We start from the raw sequence: 26,529 nt of genomic DNA on the forward strand, positions 1-26,529 counted from the left end.
CGGGCAAACTGGTCAGAATGTGCAGTTTCCTCCTGCCAATTTCGGCCCAAAAGCCGATTTTATAGATTTTAAGTTGATTCTCGAGTGCATGGAGGATTTTGTCAGATTAGAAAGTTTGGCCTAAATGCTTGAAGTGCGTGATTTTAAACTCTTTGCCATTTCAGTCTGATGAAGGATTTCACGATCTTAGAGTTCGTCATGATTTTTGGGATACTTAGGCAAAATGAAGGCACATTGGTGAACTTCGAATTCGGTCAGAGAAGGCGATTTGTGAGAAACATGCGATTCAAGGTTATTTCGGGCTCAAAGAGGAACTAATATGCCATGATTGGAAGCAAGGCACTATATAGAGATACATGGAGATGACAATTCATGAGCTAAAAAGACTATAAAAGGATAATCATACAATTTTAAAACTTTTCTTGCTGAACTATAGAACATCATTTAATCATATGTATGATTCTATATATTTATAATAGTATTACAATTAAAGATGTCCATATTTTTACAATACATTATGTAAAAAAGTGGATCATTTTGAAAAATTAAATAAACAAATATAACAACATTTTTAAAATTTACTAAGACATTAAATTTGCAATACCCTTTAAAAAATCAATTCTTTATATTAGAAGTAACCACCTTTAAATATAGAGTTAAATAGCATTATTATTTTTTAACATTATTTTAAATAACTCTTATAATTTTAAAAAGAATCACTCACTAAAATTATTAGATTGTTCTATTTAATAGACATTTTGATTTTATTTTTTTGGTAGGTAATAGGTCGAAGTCCGCTAAGAGAATTCCTTTTAGATGTTCTTATTGGGAATTGAACTTGGATCTCCATAGTGAGAATCCAGTGTTTTAACCAATTAAGCTCAACCCCTTGAACTAATAGACATTTTGATTTTCCTCTCACATATTTTTTAAGAAATACTTAAGCTCATTAATTTCTGTCACTATTAAATTATATATTATTTATGTTCTTCTCAACCAGACATATGGTATTTCTTATTATCAACTACAAAATTGAGAGTTATTATAAAGACAGACCTATTTTGTTTAGTATTTCTCTTAGTGGCCTTGAAAGAACTGTTTTGGCTAAAACATCTCTATCTCATAGACAAGGCAGAGGAAGAAGAGTTGATGGTAGAAGTTTTGATCTTCGAAAAAGCAGAATGTGTTTACATCAAACTTGCGTTTTTTTTTTTAAAAATAGATAAGAAAGTCTCTTTTATTGTTATCATAGATTTAGACCTATCAGCATAAAAATAGAGATCAATACCATATAGTATAAACTAATTTAGAATTGAAACCCATTAATTTCAACCAGTTAGGCCTTAAGAGGAATCATTTGAACCTCTTTTTGAACAAACTACTTTTATGTTCTCTCTTCTTCTTCTTCTCAGGCGGCTGTTTCTGTTCCTGATCACATTTGCTTTGGAGAGCAAGGTGAAGCAGCTGGGCCTGAACATCTTCCCTAGAAAATAAGAGTGAAGAAGACTCCTCCTTTGTGGGAATGTTAGTCATAGAGGTGAAAGTGTAGCCCTGGTTCACCAAGAACTGTTGTCTTTTACTGGCAAAGCACATTTCAATGGTGTCCTGAGAAACAAGAGAGTAGAAAACAGCTTGGCCACCCGTTATAACGCCAAATTTGTCTTTGGTGGGCTTTGGACGTAGAACACGACCTAGCCGCTGGGCTTCTTGCCTCCTTGATCCACCCTGAGATGATATCTGAATTACCACTGTCGCCTCTGGCAGATCCAGTGATGTATCTCCCACCTGTTTCGATACACACATCCTTAAATATTTCATATGATAACGGACATTAAGTTTCCACAATTCATAAGATCTAAATCAGTTGTTTCTGAATTCAATTCTGTGTAAGTTTTTTGCATCAACATTGGATCCATCATCAGGATGACAATAGCTAGAAAGCATGCAAGATGAAAAATGATAATATCGATGGCTATTCAAGGATGCATGATAATATTCATGGCTAGATACTACTTTTCATCAATAGAAATTGTTGTTAAATTCATTTAAGACAATGATAATGTGAACAAATTGTGAAATAATACATCATAATGACTCAATAGCACAAAACAACTATAATTCTTAAACTATCAATTCAATTATTTATCCATCACTTATATCAATTTGATCATTAGGTCTTGTTAGTATGGATTAGTTTGTGAAATGCAATATGATCGATCTAATTCTAATTTTAAATATGTTGTTTTAATAGGTTAGATTGTGCACTGCAATATGATGTATTTAATTCAAATGTAAAATATTTTAGTTTCAAGGTATTGTGTAAGGATCTTATAATTATTTAGAAATTGACATATCAGATATTATATAATATTAGAAATATGTATTTTTAGAAAGTCTCAAGTCATTAACAAAGTATAAAATAATCATTTGAAAAGCACATGACCACTTGAAATCATATTAAATTATACAACATATTAATAATTTCTTTGATATCTTGCTGCAAATGTTTTGTATACTTTTCATTATATGTTCATTTAAATTGTAGATGTGAAAGAGACATAATTGTACATATATTTATGGCTTTTTTAACAATTAGATAAGTAGTTACCTATTGATGTGGTCAGATATAATTATGAATAAAAAATATATACATGCTAAAAAGGCTTAAGAAATGGAATAAAAAGTTAATTGAAACTTAATTGTAACTCCATTAAGCAAACATATTGGATAAACTTTGAGAATAATCTTAAAATCTCTCACACACAACATCTTGTTGCGCACACAATCTATGTATGTGGTTGTGCTTCAATGGATTTGTACTTGAGAGATGATATCTAGTTCTTCTTCATAGAACAACATGACTTTGAATTTTGTTTTTGGCTTTGGGATACAATTTATAGATTGGGAGGAGGATTGATCAAGGGTTGAGATTTGTCAAGAGATGAATGGTTGATGTTAACTGATAGTATTAGAGAGAGGAGTCTAATATTAAAAACCCATATATCTCCTTAAATAAATAAATAAATAGAAACCATTAACCTCATTGCATGTAAACTAGATCAAAATAAATCATCTCATGAAAAAAAATCCTTTCGCAAATGCCAATATGTCAATATAATTCATTAGAATGTGAAAACACAAAAAATAAATAAAATTTACCTATGATAGATTCTAGAACAATTGCATATATAGGTCTAAAAAGTTCTAAAATACCTTTCCAATGTTGTAAGATTGCAAATATCAAAGATCTAACAAAAAATTGTAAGTTATAAGCGAAAAATGATGACCTAACTTTAACTGAGCATAAAATGTAATAACAACAAAATTTGTTGAAAAGACCTATACTATTGAAAATTAATTGGACCAACCTTTTATTGATATCTTGTTTTCTTGATTTCAATGCCATACACCCAATTTATGGCCAAAAGAAAAAATAGATACTGAGGGAAAATGGGGACTAAGAGGGGGTAACCTAGGCTATTTGTATGAATTGATGTTAGCAAATATTTTGGGAATATTAAATTGGGCTAGCAAAAAAATATGGTTATAAAAGTAAATATTGGTCACTAGAATGTATAAGGTGCTCCTAGTTTATTTTGTGGAGATAGTGAAATATTTTATGTTGGAAAAAAATTATACCACCAAATTCTATTGATATGGAATTGTTGAATATTGTGATGGTTGCTATAGGAAGTTTTACCTATTCTCATTGGTTGAAAAATTATCACTATTGGATGGAGGGAGGATTATCACAAATGGGTGGGTGGCCAACAATGCTAATAGCTACCATAGATCAACCAAAGGAGACCTTGCCAAACTTGAGTTGACCACTAATTTTTTTTTTGAGTTTTCTTTCAGAGAATAAAGAGCAAAACTAGAGAATAGATGAAACCCTAATCTACAAGATATACCAAGAGTATTCATGGTGGTTTGGTGTCAATGCAAGACCATAAGATAGTATGGACTTATGGATTTTTTGTGCAAGATGCCTAGCCACCCAAAAATATTTTTTTTTCATTTTTAGCAATTTGATAGGCATTTTAAAACTTTTTGGTCATTTAGATCCAACAATGATACCCATTTTTCTCTAGGATGAGCTGATTTTGGATAAGAATTTATAGATCTTATTTTTGATACCATGTTGGATTAATAGTGAACCCCATATCTCCCAAAATCACATGCAATGAAAATACATATCACATCTAAAGAGAGAAAGGAATGAATAAGTGTTATGCAACCTTGAGAAAGGAATTGATCCACACAAACATCTCATATTGAGGTTAACCTCTAGTGAATTGATGCAATTAGATTAAAATAGATAATTACAATTAAGGAATACATTTTTATAAAGGAAAAATATAATTTAAGCACTAGATTAAATTGTTGATGAGGATTGAGTTAGATCATGATAAGTGTTCTCATCCTATGTTTTTTATTATGTTAGCACGGAGAAGGCCCTGAATCCTACAAAACAACAAAATTAGAGAGCAACAACATAAGGTCTAGCATCACACAGCTAGCATAAGAACCACTACCATCCACTCTAAAAAATAACTTCAAAAATCATTATGTCCTTGTAAGTAAACATACTGTTATGAGCTAACCACCTTCTACCTAACATATTGCTAGTAGTAAGATGATATAAAGAGTTAACAAACTTAACAGAGTTTTCAACAGTAATAAAAGTCTGATGCTTATGGCACGCAAGCCAATTACTTAAGAAATACTTAAAATGCCTACTGTGAGGTAGGAAAAGTTAGGCATGAAATGAAAGCCATAAATCCCACATCAATGAAGGTACAAAATACAACATAAGCAAGTAAGGTAAGAAAATGCAAACCATCCTTCATATGCTTGAAATGATCCCCTCCATTGTCCTTCTTGCTTCTCTAATCAAATTGTATGTGGCTCTCAAACTCCAAATTGAAAATGTGTTGAAAGCAAGGGCGAGAAGATTCAAAGATTTGAAGTTAATTTGATAGCGTATAGTTACTCAAAATGTGGATGTTACTGATGAAGAAATGGGCTCAATTTATAGGCAAGTTCATGAGAATATGAAATTGGAATGAAAATGTGAAAGGGGAAAATTCATTCAAAAAGGGAATGATTATGACAAAATATGACACATTTCTATGTCAAAATTTGTGACATATGTCTATGCAAAGAACTATGACAAGTTGCTATGCAAGGATTTATGACGAATTGCTATGTCATTTTATGACAAAATGAGTGAATTGTGGAGGGAAATTTGTCATTCAAAAATGAGGAAAGTGGAAGGCTAGAAAAGAGGAGGGGAAGCTAGAAAAGAGGAGGGAAGCTAAAAAAAGAGGAGGAGAAGTGGGAGAGGGAGAAATGAGGTGGAATTAATAATTTTTAATTATTAATTCCACTCATAACTCAAATAAGCCAATTAATATATAAAAATACTAATTGTGACATGGACAAAGAGGGTGAATAAATAGATATATATTTATTTAAATTCAAAAAGGGGCATGTTAACAAAGGAGTTGATTAATTATTTAATTAATCAACCTAGGGAAATGATTTGAATAATTTAAGATACCAACCCTAAGATGAACTAGGCCCTAATAATGATGATTGATTGGCTAATAATTGATAAAAATTAATGGCAATTGATTGAGGTTGACAACAAAATAGAACAAAGGATCAAAAAAGACTCAAGATTGATAATGATTTTGATAAGAGACTGATAAGATTGATAAGATCAATTGACAATGACTTGATAAAGGATTGATAAGATCGATTGGTAAAGTGCCATGAAACGCTGATAAAGTGTCATAGAGGACTGATTGAAATTGATTGATAATGAGGTTGATAATTATTGATTGATTAATTATCAACAAAGAGGGAATTTACTCTAATTGTCAAGATGAGACCGATTCGAATGATTTGGAAATGATAAAATGTCAATCATAATGATTTAGGACCAAATGCAAATGAAGAAGACGGATTAGGGTTGGATTTGAAATGGACTAAAACTAGAGGAATGACAAAATATCAACATATGATGAAGATCAAATGCAACATAGAAGACATGTTAAAAATTAGGTTAGCAACATAGGAGTGATGACCAATTTTGAGTGTCTACATATTGCCCCTCTTGAGACAATGTGATTCTGAGCATTGTTTCAAAGAATAATTAAAAAGATCACGGCCCAGTAGGTCGAGGGATGGAGGTGGGATGCCCCCTCGAGAGATTGTTTATGTATGGAAGGAATGAATGATCTCTCGAAAAGAAGAGAAGAAATGTTAGAGAGGGAACATAAGAATAGTTAGTTGATTAGAGATAAAAAGTTGAATGATTGATAGAAGAAATGTTAGCAAGTGGAAATTGGACAAAGAAAAAGAGGGAAGAAACCTTGCTTTCACAAGTGCACATTACTGAATTAGAGCCTTTATTTAATATGGCAAAATGGATGTGGCGCACCATGGAAATGAAGGCCAGGGTGATAATGCAATCCCTTTGCATAAAACAGACACATTGCAAACAAGGAATGAGTAAAAAACAACCTAAGACATTACGTGTGTCAAGGTTCAAGGCATGTGCGGTGTTCACAAAGCGAACGTACTTATCACAGACACCCAAAACATACTTGCCTCAGAATGCTAGAAACACTCCATAAACAAAAGACAAAAACAAAAAAGGACCATGAGCCATCCCGACCACTCTAAATCACTCAGTGACTTCATCGAGCAACATAGGAACATGGTCGAAGATAAATCAATGAAAGATAAAACTCGCAAATTCAAACAAGTCAAACAAACATTCTAATCTTCATTGTCAAAAGTTGATAATATTGTGACGAAGGGATGATCATGTTGTCTGGTTTCAAGGAATGCAGTACATCAGGTTCACCAAGAAATGTACATGGAAAATTGAGTATAAGATCCATAACCCATGAGTTAGATAACCACAAAAAACTAACAAATTATGAAAATAAATCCCAATACATTAAATAAAGGAAGAACAGACAAGATTTCAAAATGAAAGCGCAAACCACATGTAGAAATCTCCTTCCTTGGCCTCCATTGTTATTCTTTCTCCTCCAAATTATGTGCGTTTCACCTACAAATGCAAAAGATTTGCAAGAAAGATGATTGCAAGTGGTGGATTTGAAAGCGGAAACATAAGGGTACTCGAATTGTGGTTGGAATTGATGAAGAAAGAAGCTGAATTAATAGACCGAAATTGAGAAAAATCATGAAACTAGAATGATTGATTCGGAAAAGGCAAATTGATTTTAAAATGGCATAATTGAATGACAAAATTGATGACAAATTGATTGACAAGTTTCTATGTTAAAATATGACAAATTGAGAGCAAATTGTGCTCATCAATTATGACACAATTATGCACAAAATTTGCTTCATGGCTTATGACGTGATTGAGGAAGAATAGCTTTCAAATTATATGACATATTAGCCATAAAAATAGCTTCACAAATCATGACAAAGGGAAGCTTAAAAAAAAGATAAATTAGTGGGAAAAGTTAGGAAGGGAAAATTAGTGGGATTTTTTAAATTCAAAAATTAGAAATTAGGTGGAAAAGAGAGAAATTGGAGAAATTAAGAAAAACGAAAAAGGAAATTAGGTGACATTAATTAATAAATTCTCATTTATTAATTAACTCACAAAGGGGACACAATTAGCCAATTAAATAAAATCTTTAATTGTGACAAGAGGGACCTAGGATAAATAAATAAATTTATTTAACCTAAAGGGAAAAGTTAATAGGATTAAATGATTAAATCATAAAACCCTAGAAGAAAAATTAGAAATGAAAATTAGGTCATGACAAGATTGAAACAGTTGATATAAGATTGATCATAATTAAATGATAAAGATCTAATAATTGATAAAGAACCGATGTTGACTGATTGATGAAGATCAATGACAAATTGATCAAGATTGACAGAAGGACCAAATTGATAGATGACAAATGATAAAGGATCAATGACTAATTGATTCAAAATTGACGAGGATTGATGATTGATTGAGATTGATGAAAAATCTATTAAAGATTGATAAAAGGTCGATTTGATGAAATTTGGCATGATACTGAGATTGACAAGATTGACTGACAATTGACAATTGAAAGAGGATCCAAAATGATCGAAATTGATTGAAGATGATTGAAACCTAGGACAAAACCCTAATTTGACACAAATTAGGATCGGCAATGTCCAATTGATATGACAAGATTGATTACGACCAATGATTGCAATTCAGAAATAATACCAACAAGACATATTTCAAAATGCGAGAGATTAAAATCAAAAGGGGAAGAATTGCAGAAGAATGACAAGATGCCAACAAATGATAAAGACCAAATGCACGACATAGAGGAAATGTTAGTAAAAATGTGAAAACCCTAAAATATGGTCACACGATCATGTTAAAGTATGGCACTGCAAGCATTGACCATTTTTAGATGCATACACCTACTACTAACTATAAAAGAGATAATCAAAAAAATAAACAAAAACTAATCCTACGTTACGAGACACCATGACCTAGATGTTATGAGACACCATGACCTATAATTAACTGAATATAAATATAGAAAAATACTCCCAAGTTAGCTTCAATGAATAAAGTAATAGGGGGCCTAAATAATTAATTGATGATTCATTAATTACTAAGCGATCATTATCCTATTTACTCAAATAGCTAGTAGTTAAGACTCAAATACTTACATGAAGTAACAATATGTAGGAAAGTAATATAGCATAGAAGAAATGAAAGTCACACAAGTTTTTATAAATTGGAATGTAGGGAAATGAGATCCTAGGCAGATCATTGAAAACTAATGATCTCAATTTCATTTCATAAAATTGGAACACAATAGGCCTACTTATAATCCTAATATGACATATAGGCACCTAGGGTTATGTTCCTTTGTTGCAAAATAAATGAGATTATGAAGTGTATGTATGCGACTATATTAATGATAGCAATATGATTGAATTTGATAGAAAATAAAAGATACAAAAATAATAATTAAAATAATAAGCTAGATATAGAATAAAAATATAGAGTGAAACTTGGATCTAAACTTTAGAGCAAACTATGCTAGACTGGGTGCTAGGAAGCCTAGTATGAATGTGTCTAAAATTGAATAAGGTGGTTAGAAATTTGGTTAGGAGGCTCTATGATATTGTCTCCTAAAAACTCAACTCAAAACAACAAGATAGTTGCGTTGGGTGAATTAATTTATGATTTTTTACCCATTCAAAGTTTATTGCAACTTGTAGTTGTTTTCTCTGTGCTCTTGTAGCCTTCTTATTGTCAAATCTGAACTTGCATGTATGAAAAATGAAAACAAACATTTAGGAGCTTTCCTAATTTTAACCACATCTAAGTGTTTACACTTCCAAAATGGTTAATGATGATATCAGAGCGTGTGCTCTCACAAGGATAGAGGTTAAACCAATAGTGAAAGGTTTAATTGACAATATATTACCTCAAGCATGAAACCTTGCCATGTAATCTCACACAAGGCTTAATATGGAGTGAAATCTTGTAACATGTTAGTGAATCCTTTCAATATAAAAAAACACAATATAATTAATCATGATTGATGTACAACAAACTTGTATGCTTGAATTCTTTTGCCCATTGAATGCAAATATGTACACTTGAATGATTTCAATTTCAAAAATGCTTTTTGAAAGAATTTTTAGATGTATGGATGTGTAGGCTATTGAATTGAGAGAGGGAGTTGTATTTTAATGCAACTTACATATTTTGGAAATCAATCTTTGGGGGAGGACCAAAAAAAAAGGTAAATCCCTATTATTTTCCAGGTCAACTTTTGTTCTTCAAAGTTGGGCTAAAATTGTGAGGATAGGGGTGTTGGGTTCCCTAGTCCTAGCAAATTGAGCCATAAAATGGTTGGGAATAGAGAAATAAATCAAGTTTATGGAAACAATCCTAAAACTAGGTCCAATCATGCATAAATTAAGCACATCTACCAAAGTGAGTCCAAAACTAGTGTGACATTGTAAAGGTATATAATTTACAACACTACATAAATATTCTTTTTAAAAGAAGAATCAAGAGAAAAAAATTAGTGTATACCATAAAGGGTGTAGTTGATATAAAACAAACAAGTGACTAAGATAGATAAGTAATATTAAAAGAGAAACCTTTAGTTATTATTTATATAATTAATATTTTAGTGTGTTTTTCTTATCAAAATAGATTTAGATATTCAATATCAATGCATCAAGAGAAGAAAAAATGGAGATGTATAAAACTAGAAGGTAATAGATTGAATAGTATAGTCAAGAGGATAATGATTGAGATATTAGAAAATAATAGAATTAAAATTATTAAAAGAATGTTAGGACATTCCTAGTAGAAGGTGAGTGTAGGAGAAGAGTGGATAGGGAGATAAGTGGGAAATTTACTACTAACATCAATTGAGTTTAAAATATGGAGTCTTTTAGTCACATGGAATACAAACAAAATTTGTGTAACAATAATTGAAAAAATGAAGGCAATATTTATTTAAGGGCTAAACAGTTTTAACCTAGAGCTATGGATTGGTGAGCTAAAAAAAAATGTGATCTCATCCCCATTTGTACATTCAACAATAGCATTATAGTGGGGCATGAACCTTGATGGAAAGAACAACAACACCACAATTTAACCATCACATCATGCCAATGCCATGAAACGAAGGAAATAGAACATAGAAGAGAAATAAAATTTAAAATAAAAATGTTAGAAATTGAAAACAAATAGTAGGACATAATAAAATGAATGAGATTAAACGAATAAAGGTAAGGAAGACATGAACCTTTATGTGAAATATAGAGGAATACAATGTTCAATATTCATGAACTCTAATTTTTTTTACAAAAATTTATCTGATGGTGCTAGAAGTTATAGTTGGAAGAAGCATGAGTAATGGTGGTATATATTACAAAAGTAGAAGTGATAATTAAAGATGATTTATTCAATAGTAGTCAAAGATTCAAGAAAGTGAATAGGAAATTAATTTACATAGGGTTAAATTATAGACTATCTAAAATTATAGAAGACATATATAAATTAAAATTATTAGAATTTGAAAATTATGGTAGATTATGACAAATAAAAGAACTTTTAGGTAAGATACACATACATATACATGTAAACTTACACATACACATACACGCATAGGTACACATACATGAATAGGTTCACATACACACACATGTATGAAATTATATAAAACTAAATAATTTCATGAATGAACACCAAAAATAACACAAATATGAAAAAAAATCCTATAATCATATGAAATTTATAAGGTTAGACAATAGGTAATTGCAATAAGAAATCAATGGAGGAATCTACTGTTCAATTTGTTTTCATGTTCCTTAGGTGTGAAATAAATTCCTTCAAGTTCAATATTATTATTCATATCTCTATTGTATTTAGTTGACTAGTAATCTTTCAATCTTAAGATAAATTTTATTTCAACATAGCAACTTCTTATGACAAGTATGAATAAGTATAGAAGGTAAAAGTGTAATGCAAGAGGTCATTCTAACCAAAAATCAAACCGAGATATCAAAACAAAACTACACATGACATGATTCAACATTAAAATTAGATATAACATATTAATGGTAAATGTAAATTAATTTTAAATCAAAGAGAATAAGGAATATCAAATTTTCACCTTCGAGAGCAAAACAGTGAACCCTTTATCAGACTCTTTAAACCTTTTGATGACTTCAGTTCTCTCTTGGTGGCTAGTCTCTCCACGAATTATGAGCTTCTGTAATCGAGTACCAATTTGGTCTAAAGAAAATAGGTTATCAGAAAAAACAATGATCTTGTCTCGTTGTTGCTCATGATATTTAATGAGATACTCACAAGCCATGAGCTTGTTGGGGTTGGAACTATAGAGAGTGTGTTGAATATTCTTGTTGTCTTCACCATAGAAACCCCCACCATGATATGAGTGATAGGTTTTCAAGTATTCTCTCATGTATTCCTTGGACATGGGGCATAACACTTCATAGCATTCTACATTTGCAAGATACCCACCCTCTACCAACTCTTGCCAATTCGCCTCATAAACCTTGTAACACAAAATAATATAATAGTTAGCATAAAGTAGTTAAGGTGAAAAATTATACAATTAGGCATTCAATATCTTCTCATATATAATAAAAATTAAAAATTTACATATTAGAAAATTATTTCTTGAAAATATTACACATCAAAGTTAAATCAAAGGATCACAAAATCAATATTTGGGGACTTGAAGAATAAAATTTTAATCATTTTAAGATAACATACCCATAAAAAACTATGACATGCAAACATTTAATTATTGGAGCAATGCTCCCAAGCCAATATCAACGACAACTACAACTTCCAAAATCAAGAGAAAATATAAATAACTAGAAATGATATTGATACTGTCATGGGATATCTACAAATGTACATATGCTCTTCTTATAAAGGCGTGAGTGAGAAAGAGAGCACCAATGAGGTGTGAGGGTAGGACAACCACCCGACACAATTTAAATTTAGATGCATTGCACTAATAAAATAATAATAAACTCTACATACTCACCTAGAAACATGTAATAATACTATGTGCCTAAGTTGGAATTAAGTACTGTAAATAGGGAACACCCCACCTTAAGTGCAACTTAGGGAGAAACGTGCAATATGAAATGATAATGATGGATCTTGACAACTAGGCTATGTTAGGTAGTATGTATAACTAATCCTGCTACTAATCTCTTACAAATAAATAGAAGTAAAAAATCTCATGGGACAAAAATCCTCTCCAAAAAAGAGATATCACTATAAATCAACATAGTGATAGGACGAGTGATGAATGGATGTCTAGACAATACCCACCAAGAACTACATCCATCACATATGTATATTTATTAATATATGTATTTGATTTATTTGTGGATGTCTAGACAATACTCTACAATGAAGATTTTGACTTGTTGATTAGGAGGAAAATTCTTGAAGGAAATTTGTGGGTAGAAGCTCTTTGGATTCATGTGGGTGAACTCTTTATACTGCCCAGTTTTTGTGAGCTCTCTTGATGAATTTGATTTTGAAATCATGGTTTTGCAAAAGGAAACTCTGCCAAATTTTCATTTGATACACAAATTTTATATTTTATTGGATAAATGAGTTGTTGTTCACCTATGGACCAATGGGTTTTCTTGAATTTTTGATTGGACAAGTTTGAAAGTTTGAGCTTTTTGGAGGTTCATCAATGGTGGATGGCCTCTATGACTGGTTTTTAGTTAATTTAGCCTTTTGATCAAAATGTGAATTTGGTGTTTATAATGTGAAATTATTCCACATAATAATAGTATTATATAATAAAAATTTATTTTTGGATCGATACAGATCCTTTCTCTTGGCTTTAGAACCAATTCAGTATGTTTTGGATGCTTGTTGGTATGCCAATGCATATTGTGTTTATTTGATGAATTTAGGAATTGTTGGGCTTAATTGTGGTAATATATGGTCTTACATGTTTTTATTATGTCATGAATTTAATGTTTTGATTTAATTGAGCCTAGGGTCAATAACTGGACCAATGAAGGAGTGGTGTCTAATGGGGGCCAGGTAGAAAGGGACTGCAGGGGTAACTCATTGGACATTTTGTAATCAAGTGAAAACTAATGACACATTAGTAAAATGAACCAAGATAAAGTGGATTCCCCTCTCATGGCATTGAGTGCTCATGTATACTAAGGATGAGTTGGGAAGGCCTAGTCATACATAGGGCATTATTTAGGAATGGTTGAGTCTCATCATTCATATGAGAGGACTACTTGATTCCATGTGAGTCATCCCTTTGAGCTGCGTGATGACACTCTCTTCTCTTGTTTCCTATGTACCCAGCCCTGTAGTTATGATTAGCCCCACAAAGAGGATTTGTCTTCCATGTGATTGTGCTTATTGATGGATTCTAGAGGTATCCATATTTGACAGCCATTTGGCATCGTGATCTCTTTGGTTGATGAGATTGGATTATTCTTGAACTTTTTTGTTTTTTTTGAATTAAGGATTATGCCTCTCTCTCTCTCTCTCTCACACACACACACACACACACACATTTATTGATGTAGCTTTATGTTCTTAGATGATCATTTGTTCATGTTGAGTGTTACTCCATGTTTGCTCTTGTGTGAGCCTATTTGCCTCTGTTGCTTGAGTGTATGAATTTTTTAGTTGTTTGACAATCTGCATGAGCATGGTGAGGTTATAACCTATGGGTTCCACATGGTTGGGTGGCATTACCATCTATTGTCAGGGGCTAGAGGACTTGGATCATGAGCAGTCGAAGAGTTCCTTCTCCTTCCACAACACTTGTTCTTCTCTTTCAATTCATGCAAGTTCTAATCTATGTAATTTGATGAAGATTTACATTCATTGATTATTTGTATATGGAAAACTCCAAGAGATTTATGTAATCATGATATATATTGTGAGAATGGATGTGTCTTTACATGGTCTAGTGTTGGAATCGACCACCAAGGATGATATTGTAGGCCTCTCATTTGATGATTTATATGTTGATATCATAGGAACACTTGGTTTGGTGCTTAAAAAGAATATACATGTGTTTCTCATTGTATTAGAGTTATATTGGTCATATCCTATTGTGGTCATGTGATGTTGACCAAACCCTTGTTGGATTAAGCTCTTGGGAGCCAATCCAGGGTTAATCGAAACCACCCAATGTGTGTTTCTTGGAGTCCAATTGTAGATTCTAGTTGTGTTAGACACCTAAGTGTACATTTGTGCCATTTGTGGGTGAATTGGGTTGAGTGGTGGTGAAATGAGTCTTCCCAGACTCTTCCTTGTGTTGTTGGAGTCATCCAGTGACCCGGTGTTTGAAGACTTCACCTATTTTCTCATCGTTTTCTAATTTTCTTTTGATTCAGGGATCAAATTTTCTTTTAGAATTCACTAGAGGGTTTTTTTGTATCTAGGGATTCAAAAAATCAATCTGAGAAGCTCACTTGTTTTGGACCAATGCGCGTGTTGTGGATGTCAGTGCAAGTTCATTAGTCTAGAGGAAAACAACACGGTTCTGGGACTCCAACATGGTCTCGATATACTAGTGTAGGTAGAGGACACCAAGCATACTATGTTAATGTCCCTCTAGCCTGCTAGTGTCCAGTTGTTTTTCTTGGTTTCACCTCGAGAGCTCATACTTTCCTATTCAATTTAGAGATGATTTTGGGAGGCTAGAGATGTCAGTTTGACCCAATTTTAGATGCATTGCGAAGGTAGAAATTTTAGGGAACCCTTTGAAGGGTGTTCATTAGGTTTTGAGTGAGCTTGGATGGTGTTGGGGGCATTCATTTTCATTTAAGGTTTCACCAGAGCCCATCCGTGACACCTAGGACCTTGTTATTTGTCCTATTTGACAAATAGAAATTAGAAAATTTAGGGATGATCATGTATGATCCTAAACACCTATTATATCTTGTCCTAATTATTGGGATAATTTTCCCCTTATTCTTTTGTATTTTTGGGTTCTTATTTTTCTGCTTGTGTTTTGCAACAAAATCAAAGCTTAAGAGTGATCTGACAGTGACTCCTTGCATCTGGTTGAGATTGAAATGATATTTATCCATTTACGAGCTATCTATTCATACCCTACTTTTTGAAATGGCATCATCTTATGGCATTGCAACTCCACTTGTCGTTGAAATCACTGAGAGAGCATGGCCCATATTTAATAAACACATGTTTAAGTCGGTTGAAGACGATCTGAACGAAGTGTTTTCCTCTGTACCTTACGATGTGTTCAATAATGAAGATGTTAGGGCATACATTCATTGCAACATTGAGGAGTAGGGTAATGCGGATATGTTGTCACTTTATACTAAGCACATGATGGATGACTTTGGGAATTTGAAACCTGATTTCAAGTCATTGCAAGATAAGGGTTTTATTCAGTTTGTTCATTTCCTGGCGTTTGATGAGCCCGAATGGGTGATATATATTCTGAGTCGAATCCATGATGAATTTATATGGCTGATAGACCTCACAAAAACACGAAGGAAGTCATTCAAGTAGTTACTTGTTTGAATGCTACCAATGAGATCCCTGGACTTAGGCATGTATAGAATACTACTGTAATGGAGGTAACCAGATCTAAGCATGACAAACGGTCTATGACTTTTAGTGATATTGTTGAGTTTGATGTGAGATTTGCCCCAATGGTCATAGGATACAAAGTCTACCAGTCTAGCAGACAAAATTTAGTATATGGTACTGCAATTTATGCAACCTATCAGACACTCAAAGAGAACAAGAAATATGACCTATGTGGAGTGCTTCTTAGTGAGTTGATGAGCAACATAAAGAAGATAAAATAGGACAAGAAGCATGTTTTCAAATTTGGTTCTCTGATTATTTGTTTAGAACTTTATTTCTTAAATGAGATCCTTGATATTAGAAAGATTCAATGGGTTTATGATAAACCGGTGGCAGTCCAAATAAAGGAAGGTTTACAAGGATTGGGTGACATAGTAACTCATAAATCTGCTTTATGGGGTTACTTTAAATCATTTCAAGCCATGATGCAAAGAAGAGAGAGGATCCCAAAAGAGATTGTATAGAAATATAAGAAAAAAATTTGCTTCATGATTGACAAGGATCAATGTCATATGGAGGCAGTTGAGTTGGGGACTGTTTGGATCATGCCCATGGGGTATGAGGTGGATGCAAATACACTTGATGCATATGCTCAACACCTATTGAGTCATCCGATGGATGAGAAAGAAGAAAGGTTTGGTACATACATAGAGAAGGATCTTGACTTGCACAAGAAATTTATTGAATCGACAAAGAAGAGAAAAGTAAAAAAGGAAGTTGAACAACTTGTAGAGAAGATGGGAATAACCAAAGAAGTTGTGCAAAGGGCTAGGGAGAAAAACATACTGAAGGATAAAGACATGGTGAAGTCCAAGACTAAAGCGGTCTCCACTCCTCCCAAGAAGACCAAGCCAAGACAGAGTAAGTCTGCACCTACCTCCGATGTGCAGAAGTCTATTCCTCCACCCAAGCCATAAACAACATCAACCGGTGGAGCATAGAAGAGAAAGAAAGAGAAGCCACAAAGAAAATATGTAGCTGCAGAGGAATAAATCGAATCCGATGAAGAGGTCAGAGAAGTAAAGAAGATAGCTACTTATGCTAGAGTAGTGAGAAGCCTCAATCTAGTGGAGCCCAGCCAACAAAGAAGCCAAGAGATGAAGTTGAGCCATTCAGTAGAGCCAGAGCGAGCAAGAAATAGAAGTCAAAACTAGATGAAGCTCTGAAATGCGGCAAAGTTGAAGGTACATATGAAGTTATGCCACCAATAACTTTGAAAGAAATAATTGATGAAGTGCTCAAGGATGGTAACTTGAAAAATATGCTTGTATACTATGAACATTTTGATGATAAAGAACAAAGAGCCACATAGGAAGTAGTTGTTCAGTACATGGATGTTTATAGCAAAGCATTAATAGAACTGTCATCCATGATACCCAAAAGCTTGTATGACATTTTGGATGCAAGGATGTGTACAACAAGTTTAGAGGATGAAAGAATAAAGGAGTATGTATTAGTAAACTTATCCTCTATCATTTCTAAAGAGGAAGTTGTTATATTGTTAAAGCTTGCAAAGGAGAGATTCTGAAGCAAGAAGAGGGTCAATAAACTTATGCTCAACAAAATAGATGAGGTAACCAAAGAGACAAAAGTAATTTTGAGAGAATTTTTGATAGATCACAGAATTGATGTGAATCTAGGAGAGAAATCATAGGACACATATGTTCTGGAAGTGCATGCAGTCGTTCTTGATAAGTAGGAAAATCAATCATCTAAGAAGGTCATTCTGGAAGGGCAACCAAATGAACAAACTATAGTAGCAGATAATCCTAATAGTGTTAATATTGATGACTCCGGTGAAGTTGTATAGGATCCTCTGGTGATAGAAATTGTTTTAGAGAAGGCAACTGAGGAGACAGATGATGCAAAGAAGGATGATGGTAAAGATGCAAGTGCAGAGGGAGAAGGAAAGGAGAAAGGAGAGGAGAAGGTAGATCAGGCTCCAGTGATAGTGGCAAGAGAGACTATTGTTAACAAAGGATAACAGATTGCTACTGATTCATATTATTTTGGTCAAGGGCCTATTGATCTAAGTTCCCTATCTCCGATTCAAGCATTAAAGTTATCAACTCTCACACAAGCAAAAGCCAGTGAGGATTTTCTTAAGTTCGACACCACAGACAAAGACTTAATAACATTGGCAGGAGATATTTTGGAGAAAATGTTGCCATCTTTCAAACCGGACACAATGATAATCCATCCGGTAAGCTTAAGAGTATGTTGAATGTTGTAGAATCTCATTTTGAGTCCTTGGAGAAGGCAGCAGATATTAGAGTTTTGAATTAATTTAATGCCATGCGATTGAAAACATTTTTGAAGATGATTGAGGATGATAGAATAAGCTTAGTAACTAGATTGAAAGGTATTCAAGATGCATTAGATGAAGGTGGTCATATATACAAGTCATGTCTAATTATGCCCAAGTTTACTATAGACAGTGACAAGAAAATAAGAGAATGTGAAGGGCATCTTGCTAGCATATCTCAGTAATATGCACCCCAATCAGTCTCGACTAGCAATTTTGAACCACAAGTTTTGAGTATATTGGATAATCTATTAAGAGTCTAAACCAAGAGAAGGAAATTTTTTTGGGTAGAGTAGGTGAAGTGAGGAGTCTTATCACTCCCCAGATAGATTCTTTGATGAGTAGCATGCAAGATGCTAAGGATTCTCTGAATAAGAGTGTTCTGGCAGACAAACATGGATCTGAGATGCACACTTATCTCTTCAGTGGGATGATCAACATTTTGGAGAGTTTGAAGAAGGCATGGGATAACCATTTGTTGTCCCTTAGGACAATTTTTGCAGATAATTTCAAGTTTTTGTGAGAAATTGTACATATCCATGTATATAAGTTTTGGTTGATTCCTATCTTTGGCATTGATGTCAAAGGGGGGGAGAGCACAGTGAAAAATGGTGTAAATTCTTAGGGGTAGCTTGTAGATTCTTGGAGAGTTTTAAATTTTAAAGGTTTGCAGTTAAAGGTTTGCAGTCCTAAGTGTACAGTTAATTTTTCACAGTGTTGCCATCAATGCCAAAGGGGGAGATTGTTGGCAAGAGACACTGTTTTGGTGAAGATCAATGCATGAGAGATGCTTAGGAGTTGTCATTGATGGCAACCCAGTTTGGAAATCACATCTGGTGTACATAGATTTGACTTACCAGAAGTCATATAAGTCTGGAAGGTGGAACACAATAACCGATAGAGCATGAGATCATTGTGCACATCTTGATTTTGGGGGTGTAATTTTGGTTGCAGTGATTAAGGAAGATGAATCGAGGTTCAAGGTAGATTACTTCATGATCTTGATATCCGGTGTTGATTCGTGAGAAAGATTAAAGGTTCGATATCTGGTAATTCAATTAGAACAGAGATAGTCTTGTGTAACATGTGTTGCATAATTGTTGGGTTGATTTTGGTGATTGGTTTCGTGTTCGAGGAGTTTGAGCCGACTTGTATGAATCATTTTATCATTCTTCTTGGTTCAGCATATGGATTTGTGGATAGATTGAGCCAACTTAAGGTTACACGTTTCATGTTGCGTGTTATACGGTTTTTGTGAAGCCGACATGTTTGAGATCTTATTAGGTTGTGCAGATATATAATGTCAATCCAGATGATCATTTTTGGGATAGAATATGCGAATGTGGATGTGTGGTATGCGAATGAGCATCAAAATGTAGAATTGGTGCTCCGGTAGATGACTGTGTTACGAAATAGGGCAAAAAGGTAGAGTAGCATTTGACAGTCAAATTGTGCTTAACTAGAACTGATCTTTGGCATTTGTAGATGCTATATTCCAGTTCAGACATTGTAATTACTCCCTTATCTCATTTTTAGGATAGTGAGTCCTCCGGGTTTGTTGCCCTCTTATGTAATTGAGTAGTGAGCTCTAGGCAGTGTGCCTAAATGTAAGTGCAATCCCCTTATGTAATATTATCATACTTCTGGCCATAGTATAATAATATTGTGGGTTAAAATGCCACCGTGGTTTTTCCCTTTCCAGGTTTCCACGTAAAAATCTTGGTGTTATGGTTGTGTGGTTGTTTGCTTTATGTTTCAACACTTTACTTTCATTCTTATGCATCTGCTGGTTCAACAATCAACTTAACAAGTTTGTAAATTGTAAAACATTAATGTCTAAGAATAAGATGTCTTTGAATACCAACTACTTGAGCCACACCATCATCACATTGTTGATGACTTTTAGGTCAAGAGATACTCACTAGATAAAGTAGAGGAGTAACTCAAGGAACTAGAAGAGAAGCTAAAAGGAAAATGTGGGGATCAGAATAGGGGGTCCATTATTTCTCCCCTATCCTCTTTGTTCTCTTCCCCATTCCCTTTGCCTCTTGGTCCTTATATAATGAAGTGATGAAAATAGGTAGCTTTTGAAAGGCCTTTTGCAACTGAGATTGCTTTTCAATATCCCTTTAGCTACCTCTCGTATTTTCAATATCCCTTTGGCTACAAGACAATCTACTGAAATTTTCTCCATATTGAATTTACATCATATAGGCATACAATCATTTTCTACACATAAACAATCCATTCTGAGACAATTTTCATAAAAGCATAAAGGGAGATATTTGTAACACTACTTGATCAATGCATTAATCAATGACTTAGAAGAACTCAGAGTTCTAAATTGATAATCCTTAAAAATAGCAAAGCCTATCGTTTCATGCATATAAAGCATCCTTTTAGCTTTTGTCTTTTCAAAAAAATTACAACGTATCTGCTATGATTGTTTAAACACCAATTTAGTCTCTCTTTGTGACAACTCATCATCCCTATTTATGGAACTTTTCATGCGACTGCAATCCTCTCTTGGGCTTATCACACATCAAGTCTCCTGATTGTTTTAACTGGTGATGATCTTCTACAAGTGATTCATCGGGAGCTTCCATTTTCAGGCCGTTGTATTTGCATTCCCGGCCTATTAGCATGCTGGCGCCTTTTGCATATTGCTTCATCTACACCTTCTCCTGCATTAAATCCAATGACGTAACTGTTTTTGACTTCCATCGAGGACATCCACATGGCATTTTGAATTGCTTGAAACTAACCCCACAAATCTGCACTACACCTCTCCTTCGGTATCATCTTCGAGGGAAGACAAGATCTTTCTATTTTTGCCTTCCATTATCCCCACATACCCACAAGCTACTCTGCTCCCTTTATATGAATCCTGTGATAATGTGGGGTAGTCGTCTTCTGTGGCCTCTTCCTTCGCATTCCACCTCGCGAGCCTGCAACATACTTTGGTGCTTCGTCATTATACGGTGGGAGTGAAGGGTCAATATCTTCCTTGGATTCCTTCTTCCTGCACACCTGCAACATACCTAATCCCTCTCATGTGACTTACATGGGAGTGTGGGGCTCACATCCATTTATATGTCTCCCCTTCATTTCTCCTTGTAAACCCGCACATTACTTTGACAACGCGGTAGTACACCGTGGGGTTGCAGGGTCAACATCTCTTTATGTGTCTTCTTTTCCCTTTGTTCCCGCATACCCGCACTGCAACATTGGATGTTTTGAGGAGTGTCGCGAGAAAATGGAGTCTTCATAAAGCATTATTGGCCACATGGGGAAATTAAATCAAATGATTGGCCAAAGAGCCATGTGGTTCAAGATAAGGAAAATAAAACAAAGCCCTACCTAGGGAAAAACTTAATCAACCAGTAAATACATCTTAAGGTCATAGAGGGGGCTAGTCATGACACAAACAAAAACCCATAAAGTGGACCCCCTTTTAAAATAAAACCAATTGAACATGTCAACAATAAAATAGAAAAAAAGGGCCAATTCAAGGTACATTGGGCTCAAACACTTAACTAAATTTTTAAAATTCAAATAATTGTTGCACTCGGAAGACCTACTATGAATAAACCAATATGAAAAAAGACAAAATTGATAGTCCTAATAGAAACTTCCAAAGAAACAAAACATATTTCATCCATAATGGTCACCTTGCCATATGCAACACCTACCTTTCACCAATTGTCAAATGTGAACTCAAAAAATAAATATCAATTACCAAATAATAAATCTCCATGACTCTTCCATTGAACTAGTAACCGTCATACTAAGCAAAAGAAACCATCATAGTTCCAACATAGCAATTTATGACATTAGTCACCTATTTTTAAGACTTTTAAAGTGAGTGAAATAAAATAAATAAAAAATAAAATAAAACAAACATGTTTGGACTCTAAGGTTGAGACACCTTAATCCCAACACATTCAAGTCTTCTAAAATACCAAGCACTCTTGTATCCTACATGTGAATAAGAAAATGAGAACCATGTATCTACACATCCCAATCCATGCTTTCACATATAAATACAAGATATTTTCAATCACACCTTAATAAAAGATCCAAAGGTTATATGGGCCAAACTCCATAACTACTCATGTGCTCATTGTTGTAGATGCAATGTTTCACAATAACCAAGTTGTAATATAAACCATGTGCCTCAAAACCATGATATTTCAAAACCACGAGTCTCATATTTGTGTTTTAACATCAATTTTTATCAATACTAAAGATTTTCCCAATGTGGCATCCATAATATGTATTTATTTCAATGTTATGTAAACCATAAAAGTGTCCTAGAAGATATCTAATACACTGTGATGTTGACATATTTAAGGTACATCACAATTAAATATATTTTTCCATCTGTAATGTTATTAACAAGGTGTATAAAACACCTTTCCCAATACCTTTGCTAGCTTGCAAAGATGTAATGCTAGTGTCCTTCATTTATACTAATATTTTTTATTGAGTATTCAATGTTATAACCATTTCAAAATGAAAATGATGATGTGTGTTAGTGGTAATTGCTACATCAAGGATCTTTTCTATGCAAATCATTTCCTACCACTTACAAATAAATATGTAATACTTCCTTTATGGTCAAACCATCACAAATCTACACTTTCAAGGTCAATTCATTGGCATTCTCTAACAAAATATCTACATTGCCCGGTATAATTCATATGAATATGTTGCTAGAGATACACACTGAATGGTGCAACCATAATTTTTTTCAACCAAATATCATAGGCATAGGTAATGAAAAATTAATAATAGGATTTACCTTGACATATATTGAATTGTCCAACCACTAAAAAATTCTACCAAAACTCATATATAAACATATTAATACTTAAACTTGAAAATAATACTAGAACTTAAATGATTTCCACCTAAAACATAATAGCAGATATAACTCACCCAATTAAGGAGTTGTTCTTGAGGCACAAATTTTAGCTAGCAATAACAATAGTTTCCTTCAAACATATGATGAAAATAATTATAAGTGTTTAAGTGATATTCACCAAGGTATAAAGGTATAAAATCAAATATTGGTACACCTTCTTGAGGGTAAATAATTAGTGGTATATGCCTAGTTGACTAAATCATGTTGAATGCATTAGGAATCCTTTCTAAACTAAAAGAGTGTGGTAAAAATTTAAGTAATTTGGACCACAATCTAATTTAGAGAACAATAAAAAAGAGTGATGAACATGTTCGAAGGATCAAAATTCATCCTCATCTACAAATAAGCACGCATAGTAGCAAATTCATCAATAATGTCTAAGAAAGTATTTAGTAATTTCTATGATTTTTTTTTAAATGAACACTTTAGTCACAACTAAATGAAGGATCCTATATGTGTATTGTATCCCATTCTTCAAATGAGCAATAAAATTCACTTGCAATGTTCACAAAAGAATTATAGCATTATTAATCTAATGCATATTTGTCTATAAAGAGGCTTTCACCTAGGGGATTCACTTAGATAGTAATACATTATCACTTTTTGGGGGTTAAGAAATACAATTATGTGGTCCAATATATTTCTTTAGAATTAGATGAAAGGTGATAACGTAGCTAGTGTGATATGGGTAGATATTAGAAATAGTCAAGCATGTGTACAAGAGAAAGGGTGTTTATAAAATGATATTTAACATTCTCTAAATGTTATTTTATACATGTGATTTAGAGGATATTACATTCATTATATTAATCTTGCTAAGGTTTTAGAGTTGCATTTTTCTACAACATTTTTTTTACTATTAAAGTGGCATAATCTACAAGTCTCTCATTTAGTAATAACTTTGGTGTAATCAACAAATAAAATAATGGTTATAATAAGATTATATAAGCTAATTGTTCACTACTTAATTGATACATTTTGGTAATGTCACATGCCTACTCAAAAGAATCACTAGAAATATCTAAAACCCTTCTTTCATAATTAGAATGATAAATATGTTGCAATTAAGATATTTAATGATATGGATTTTTTTGGGTTAGAATTTGTGTAGAAAAAGTTTAAGAATTGAAATGTATAAGTGATTTTACAATATTCAAACATTTGGCCATTAACAACATTCCAACATATCAGTTATTCTAGGTTTGGTTACATACCTTGGGGCCGATGATAAACTCAAGATCCTGAATAGCCTCATCCTCTCTAAGAAGCGTCGCAGTCAGCCCAACTTTACAGTGTGATTTGGTCCTCGCAACAGCATCCCTAAAATTCCTTGCAGGAACCATATGAACCTCATCCATCAAGATCAACCCCCATTCTCTTCCCTCTATCACCTTTATAATCTCCTCAGAATCCTTAGACCTATGACCAGTGTATCCATACATACTATAAGTAGTAACCAAAATATCTGCCTTCAAGTTAACCTCACAGGCCTTGGTATTACTTGTAATCCCTTGTATTCTATTAGCCCCAATTGTGCTCCACATCTTGAATTGAAAAACCCATTGATCTACAGACACTGATGTGTTTGCAAAGCACAGGCATGGTTTCCCCAACCGAACAGCAGCATAAACCCCAGTTAACGATTTACCCGCTCCACAGGGAAGAACAATAACCCCAGATCTGGCCTTCCCATTTATAAAGATTTTATCCACACTTTTCTTCTGGTAAGGCCTAAGCTGCGCTTTAGGGCTTAGTTTTATGCCCAAGTCAGGACAAGTCTTATCATTCTTATAGTCATATATTTCTACAAGAGGAAAATTGATTTCCCTGCACTTTTGCCTCACAAACTCAATCTTCAATGGCTCGATCTTGAAACTCTTTTCTGATATTTTCTCTATAACAACGTCCCTTACGTAGGGCAAAATGGTCTTAATGGGTTGCACTGAAATGCCCTCCACAACAATACTCCCATCTTTCAAATACAAAGCCAATTTCCCCACATTTTCAGTGTGCTTTTGAATCATATGAATAATCTCAGGGGCAAGATCAGTCTTGCACAGCATTTTGAGATACTTTATCATTTTCTCCGCATCCAAGCCCGCAGAGGCTGCACCGTATAATGAAGCTGGTGTGATTTTGTATTCATGGAAGTGCCGAAGCCTGCTCTCCGGCTCTGCAATTGCAATGCAGAAATCGGCGGCTTCTTTGTAAAATTCTGAAGATGTTTCCAAGATTATGCTGCCCATTGCTGATACCCACAATGGCCTTCTTTCGTTATCTGCTTTGAGAGTTAGACATTTTTTCTCCTTTCCTGCGCATTCATATTCCATTTTGATAATGAAATGCCCTCACATGGACCCAATTGAGATACCCAGAGAATGAAACCAGCGTCACGCTGAGAACCAGAATTTGATGCAGAAATGAAGCGACCAAGATACTTTCGATTCAGAAAAATGCGGGGCTTCACGCAAGTCGATCTGCAAACAGAATGTCGGCGGTTACGTAAAACGGTCTGAGAGAATAAAAGTTGGTTCGTAAAATCAAATTTATGTTGGTTTAAGCAACTTTTTCTGAAAGGGAGATCCTCGCCATCCATTTGACTTCATCAAACCCCAACTTCACAACTTCAATTACAAGAGTGGGCTTCGAAACGCTGATCTCAATTCATATATGCTTTTAATGCTAAACTTTGTGTTACCCATCTCATTTCTCATTAAGAATTGTGCTTGTTTCGATGGAATGATTTGAACTTTTTCTTTTGAAGGGAAATCAACATATTAGCTTAAGAAAAAGCAAGCCTTCCCTATAATCTCTAGCGATGAGAGAATGGGCCCTAACAATTTCACACCCACATAAAAGTTGGCGTTAAAATCAAATTTATGTTTGTTTTAAGCACCGTGTTGTTACGAAGACCCTTGCCATACATTTGACTTCATCAAATCCCCACTTCATAACTTTAATTGCAAGGGTAGGCTTAGAAACATTGATCTCACTTTGTATATGCTTTTAATGGTAAAATTTGTGTTACCCATCTCATTTTTTTGATTTAGGATTGTGCTTGTTTTGATGGGATGACTTAAATAATTTTATTTTGAAAGGAAATTAATAGATTAATTT

General features: G+C 33.7%; 1 protein-coding gene across 2 annotated transcripts; it reads right to left on the minus strand.

Annotated features, from left to right (window-relative positions):
- Positions 1–1,241: 1,241 nt before the first annotated feature.
- On the minus strand, positions 1,242–26,028 carry LOC131073181 (general transcription and DNA repair factor IIH helicase subunit XPB1). Of its 2 annotated transcripts, XM_058009581.2 has the most exons (3): positions 24,627–26,028; positions 11,697–12,101; positions 1,242–1,785 (listed from the first exon to the last, which is right to left on the minus strand). In XM_058009581.2, exons 1-3 carry the CDS (start codon positions 25,740–25,742, stop codon positions 1,354–1,356), a joined length of 1,953 nt encoding a protein of 650 aa, XP_057865564.1. In that variant the 5' UTR covers positions 25,743–26,028; the 3' UTR covers positions 1,242–1,353. The 2 variants fall into 2 exon arrangements, with proteins under 2 accessions (XP_057865564.1, XP_057865565.1); XM_058009582.2 differs by lacking the exon at positions 11,697–12,101.
- Between the last annotated feature and the right edge of the window lie 501 nt (positions 26,029–26,529).

The sequence above is a fragment of the Cryptomeria japonica genome, chromosome 2, assembly GCF_030272615.1.
Source record: "Cryptomeria japonica chromosome 2, Sugi_1.0, whole genome shotgun sequence".
Lineage (NCBI taxonomy): Eukaryota > Viridiplantae > Streptophyta > Pinopsida > Cupressales > Cupressaceae > Cryptomeria > Cryptomeria japonica.